Source organism: Cyprinodon variegatus, unplaced genomic scaffold, assembly GCF_000732505.1.
Source record: "Cyprinodon variegatus isolate N-32 unplaced genomic scaffold, C_variegatus-1.0 Scaffold887, whole genome shotgun sequence".
NCBI classification, from domain to species: Eukaryota; Metazoa; Chordata; class Actinopteri; order Cyprinodontiformes; family Cyprinodontidae; genus Cyprinodon; species Cyprinodon variegatus.
In genome coordinates, this window is record NW_015151340.1 from 92,115 (window position 1) to 98,353 (window position 6,239).

The window sequence follows — 6,239 nt, forward strand, 5'->3', positions numbered from 1 at the left end:
GACGCACTTAAATCTAGATGTTTTAATGATTTTAACAGTTAATTGTGATACAGTGCTGCAGTGTCAGAAGTACCTCATGTTCACCTTAGCCCTGCTGATTCATCCATGCTTTGGAAGTAGAGGTTGGGAGGCAGAAGTTGCAGCAGTGGGTCAAACAATTCCCAGTAGCAGTTCTCAGAGATTTCCCCAGGGCTGCTCAAGGCCTTAGATGTAGTTAGGTCTATCTCTGCTGGGGTTGAAACTGCGGCATTGTGTAGACGTAGAGGGCAGCTGGAGCGTTGGCCTTTCTCAATAAATGGAGTGAAAAACAAGACAGGCCCATTCTTTACAGTTAAAGATACATTTACCTCTCTGTTTGGATGATTGTTTTGCTTTGGGAACAACATTGTCCCATTTACCGTCTTGTGGAGCAGAGTTTTATTTTCAAGCTTTTTGTAAAGGGACATTGCCTGATATGTCACGAGACATTTCCGAAGAGAGAAACCAAATTAGGTTAAATGATGCCAAGAGCAGAAGTTGCAGTTGCTATACACTCAGACACAGCTAGATGTTACACAGAAAAGTATCTCATTAATTAGCATTTTTAGGGGCCTGCTGCCATTATGGATAATCTAAACAAGACAGTTAGAGTAATTTGGGTAAAACCTCATTATATAAAATGTTTTTTTTTTAACATGCAGTAATACGAGTGAATTTTATTTGTAAAGGTCCATAAAAAGCAGAACAATGCAGATGAATGGACGTAACATTTCACAACTTTCTGTAAACGTGCATTAGAACAATAAGGTTTACCTGCAGAGGTTTTATTCTGCCCATTTTTTCCACTGATAGTCCCACTCTGTCTGTATCCTTATGCAATGAACTTAAAGTCATTGCTTTTGAAGCTCCTCCTCCAGTCAAATTTCCTGGAGGATGCATTTCAATATGACCCCCATTAGGGCGTGATGTCGCCCGTTACAGTCGGAGTTGTTAACTTTTGCACACAGCTTTCAGACAGAACCCCTTCAGCCTTTGCAGTCTTGATCAATACAGCAGTAGCCATTCAAAATTTGCCCACTTTCCTCGATGGACCCTTGGCTGGTCCCTGGCTGGGCCTATGCTGGTCCCTGGCTGGGCCTTAGCCGGGCCTTAGCCGGCCTTTGGCTGGTCCCCTACAATTCCTTTTCAAACATCAATATTTGTCCTAAAATATTCTTTTAGTCATGACTTTTAGACAAAACGATCTAAAGAGAAGCGTCATCTCCTGGTCAGACCCTGTTATTCAGTGAAAGGCTGGAAGTTGGAGGGGGTTTTGCTGGGAGTTGCAGGGAAGCCATTTGGCTGCCATTTGCCTGGGAAGGGCTATTTTGAATGGCTGCTACTGTATTTGATCTGTTTCTTGAACTTTCTCCCTAACCCTCCATTTATCATTTCTTCCCATCAAGCTGTAGCTGACATACGGTACACCTGATAGATCTCATGCCTATCTTGTGAAGAGCTCTTCCCTCCATCTTTCCCTATTGTGTAAAGCACTTTGAACAATCCTCCCACTAATCTGTACTATATAAGTTAACTTGCCTTGCTTTACATGTTTTGTTTCGCTTAAATATTATTGGTTCCACTCCTAGCAGCTGTGGTAATCTTTCTTCTCTTTCTTTGTTTCTTCTAGGGGGTTTATTTCCCAGAGGTGCAGATCAGGAGTACAGTGCATTCAGAGTCGGGATGGTTCAGTTTGGAATGGCTGATTTCAGACTGACTCCGCATATAGATAACCTGGAGGTGGCCAACAGTTTCGCTGTTACCAACTGCTGTAAGTACTGTTTGTTACCTTTATCTGGTAAAAATCTAAAGCAGAAATGCAAGCAAATACAATACAGCAATATTAAATAAAGCAAACTAATTTTATTATTCCATAGTAAGATAAGTAACAATAAGTCTTTGATTATCTCATAACCATGCACATTTGCATCAGTTTATTCTCAAGAAAAATACTGAGCTACAATTTAAACAAAGAAGAATCCTCGTGCAAAGTACAGATAAATACATAACTAGATCCTAAATAAATAAAGATCATAACAGGAGAAGAAAATCAAGGATGATCATAATTCTAATAACAAAGCTAAAAACAATCTAACAATAACAGAGAAATGGATTGATATAGAAAACATTAGAAAAACCAGAAAACTGCAAGAATTTAAATAGTAAAACACTGTAAAAGAGGAACATCAAAGTAAACTTGAATTAGAGTCCTAAAGATCATTAAACCAGCTCCATGTTTAGCAGCTCGCTCATTTTTCCAACTAGAATTGTTCTTTCTCATTCATCATAATTTGACTGAAATAAGGTAAATAGAATATATAAAAGGTCAAGATGACCATAATTATAATTACTAGGAGTCAGTTTTATTCTCATTCTCTTTAAAATATATTTGGTCACAGCTGGATTTTTAAACAGCTGCTCGTATTCTGATCACTATTTCATTAACAGAAAATAAAAAAGATAATTCTACACAAAGCCAATAATGTGAGAAATGCTGGCAGTAAACGTGAGTTTTATTGTTTTCCTTCCAGTGTGTTTGACTTTCTAGTGTTACCAGGTCTCAGGTGTGAATGTGGAGCAGGTGTGTTCACTCTGGTGCCATTACTTCCATGCTGTCTGCTCATTGGAAGTTCAAGATGGCGCCTCCTAGTGAAGAATTTATGCTGGTTCTACCAGAGCAGCCAAGGGCCACACATGCAGCCTTATTTTGCATCACTTGCTCCTTATATAGCCTTAGCACAGGTGAACTGACTTTAATATATTGGAGAAATGATTAGAGCTCTGTCAACAATTTCTACCTAATTAGCTGGGAGGTACTATTGATATCTTCTTACTGTAGCTAAAGATATTTTTTCAGTGTAAATAAATTCAATGTCTTCAGCAAGAAAACTTGTTATCATATAGAAACCTAAATTTGATTGTAACGGTTGAGTCGAGGGTTTTTGCTAACCCAAATGCAGAGATCAGGATGCAGAAGTGAGTCTTGCAGATTTAATCAGAAAACTGAGGCAAAAACCCAAAAATCCAAAACACAAAATACTGAAAACCAAAAATAAATTACATCAGGGATTACTCACATGGGGAACCAGAGACGAGGAAGCAACAAAACAGCACAACCACCAACCAAGGGCCAGCCAAGGACCCAACAAGGAAAGTGGGGACATTTTGAATGGCTACTACTGTATGCCGATGATGTCCCTAAACTTTACCAGTACGCAATGTCAGTAATGCATATAAAATAATGTCAATACTCCACAGGCAATGTTTGGAAACGATGACAGGAAAGGCAATATACAGCTAAAGCAATACCCCTCTATCTAAATAACTTCCTTGTATCCACATTTATTTGTGTTTATCTGTGATCCTCCTAACAGTCCTGAAAATGAATTGACCAATTCTAGGCTTCCACATTAATTCAGTAACTGTTGTGGAAAGAGAAGAAGCGGGAGAACAAAGGCTGATGCGTGGAGTACGATGTGCTCTTATCAGAGCATGATGTAATGATGGCCTGTGGCTAAAAGGGTTTTTATGTGATGGCGGTGAGCGCGCTGAGCCTCTGCTGAGTGGAGGAGTGCTGGGTGGCTCCTTTCCTCCTTTCCTTTGGACTGAAAACAAGCTACATGTCTCTGCAGTCATCAGCTGTGATCAATAAAAGGCGGATTACCAATAAACAGATATTAAAGCAGCAGGTTTGGTGTCAGAGCTTCTTTCCTCGCTCCTAGAGGAGCCTTTAACCTCAGAAACACGCAGGTTGGTTTATTAGCTTTGCTCTGACCTGTGTTGGCTGTACGATGGACTGTCAGTATCCCACGTCCTTCCTGATGACAGTAGTTACATAGAAGGAGTCAGATCTTAATGTCAGACATTAATGATAATTTAAATTTAAACTGACTGGTTTTTGTTGCCCTTCATTTAAGTCTAAAAAATATCTCACCAGCTGTGATTTATTTTTTATAAATGATTCTTCAGCTACACAGAGACATGTTAACTTTTATTTAAAAATGTTGGTTTCATTTGAAAAATGTCATCTTTAGCAAATAGGTAGGGAAAGAGTTAAATTTTACTGCAGAAATATAAGAAAGCCAACTGTAGTTATAATTATAGACACAGTTCTTAAAGCTGCATAATCACATGATCGTTCAAACATTACCTTACATACCAGGTGTCCATCCTGGTAGCATTTAGATAGCCCTTTTTGAGCCTAGCACGATAAGCAGACCTGAGCAAATGTGGCGCCATCTGTTGGCACAACAGAATAACTATCAGAACGCCAAAAGTCGATTACTAAGGCTACATTCACACAGCAGCCTGAAGTGACCCAAATCAGATTTTTTTGGCCATATGCGACCTGGATCTGAACTTTTCATAAAAGTCTGAACATCACAGATCTGATTCTTTCCAATGTGACCCAGGCCACTTAGCTCTGTGGTCCTGAATCCGATATGAATCTGATCTTTTCAAATGCGTCCTGTGTCTGAACGGCCAGGTCGCATTTATCTGACCTGGACGCCATTAATACTCGACAAACGTCACTATTCTGGGTCTTGCTACACAGAAGCAGCAAGAAAAACAACAACCATGCCGGACGATGATGCAAAGAGCAGTATTTATTTTTAACCATATTGAAAATATTGTGTTTTTAAGGTTGAGAAAGATCATGAGATATTCTCCAGCACTACCATCCATGTTTACATCTGTAAACACAGAGCTCGCTGGCCTGTGATGTCATTATGTACTCTACTGCTCATGGGGGAAACTTGAGTTGTATGAATGCAGTTCACTCAGAAGATCACATACAAGTCGAGTATATTTGAAAATGTTAAGGGCGATGCAAAAAAATTGGATTTCACAAAAAAATCAGACTTGAGCATTAAGGCCTGCAGAATGAATGTAGCCTAAATAGAGCTTAGCTTTCCCGCAATGCCTGGTGGTAAAGCTATACTGTAGTTTGCTGTGTCCAAAAAAACCAACAATATTAATTAAACATTAATTGAGTATTAAAAACCAATATAAAGTTGTTGGCCTGGCAGAACATCAACGAAAAACAAAATTGTGCAATCTGTTGTTTTTGGAGATATACACAAAGGGCTTTATTTACTAACAATTTTAGCAAAATTTCTAAAAATACTGCGCAACTTTAAGCTTTTAATGATGGTGGGTCACTAATAACAAAAGTAGGAGCTTTACCTTTTATGCTTTGATGAATGCTACGTTAAGATCTAATGCTGCAGAAGCAGCTAATTTACATGCAAGGCAAATGGTTGACGCGCATCAAGGGTCATCAAAAGGTCCTGCATAGCAGCAGGAGTAGCGCTTCTTGGCGCATCGAAGCAGCTGAAGCAGCGCCTTATGAGATTCTGTGCATTTGACGCACATGTTGTGCTGCACAAGCAGCAGCTGCTGGAGTTTTAAAAAATGAAACTTTAGCTGCTGGATGCACCACATCAACCAATCAGAGAAGCTGATCTGGGAGCTGGCAGGGAGGCACAGCTGATGCAGAGCGCTATGATCACTCCCCTGAAACAGTTTATTGACTTAAGATGTCAAAACCTGCCAGCAAAATATGGATTACATGAAAAACGCCTTCCAGCCGCGAACATTAGTGGAAAACCCCAAAGAACACACCTGTTCCACACTCTATGCATACAGGAACCGGAGTGATGAATGTCTGGGGTTGTTCTCACTTCACACATCTGCTTTTTACAAACTGGGACTGAATTTATTAAATCAAGCCTGCACCTGGTGCACCTGCTATATAACAGTAGCTCACATCAGTCTGTTAAAAGGAAAATTAAATAGTATTTTATTATGACATTTTTTCACAGATCCAGTTTACTTTTTTTGTGATTAAATTGTAGAAATGTGACTGAAGAACAGCACAACCCCATCCTGTCAGACCAAAAGTCCCTCTAATGGTTTGCTGGAGAGCATTAAGCTTTTATTAAGGCCCATTTTTAACTAGCTTTTATTAAGGCCCATTTTTAGTATTTTTTATTAAGGCTCAGGTTCGCTGTCTAATTCTGTAGCAGCAGGTGCTTCCATCCTGAGTAGCGTTTTCCACTGAGACCTGAGATCTGATGGTAGAATCAAAACACAGCACTGGTTCTTCCTACGCTCATTCCAAAGGTTCTGAAGGAGGAGCAATTCAATTCAATTCAGTTTATTTCTATAGCGCCAATTCACAACACATGTCATCTCAAGGACTGTACAGTTCACCAGAT

The 6,239-nt window shown here is 39.5% G+C and overlaps 1 protein-coding gene across 5 annotated transcripts in view; it reads left to right on the forward strand.

The window, feature by feature from the left end:
* Nucleotides 1-6,239, forward strand: part of LOC107099602 (glutamate receptor 2-like) — a 104,228-nt gene that overhangs the window by 13,744 nt on the left and 84,245 nt on the right. For all 5 annotated transcript variants that reach the window (XR_001481968.1, XM_015397802.1, XM_015397801.1 and 2 more), the window contains exon 2: nucleotides 1,649-1,789. Coding sequence is in view for 4 of the 5 variants with exons in the window: in XM_015397802.1 (XP_015253288.1) it covers nucleotides 1,649-1,789 (141 nt within the window). In the remaining variant the exon portion in view is untranslated. The remainder of the gene's footprint in view (nucleotides 1-1,648; nucleotides 1,790-6,239) is intronic.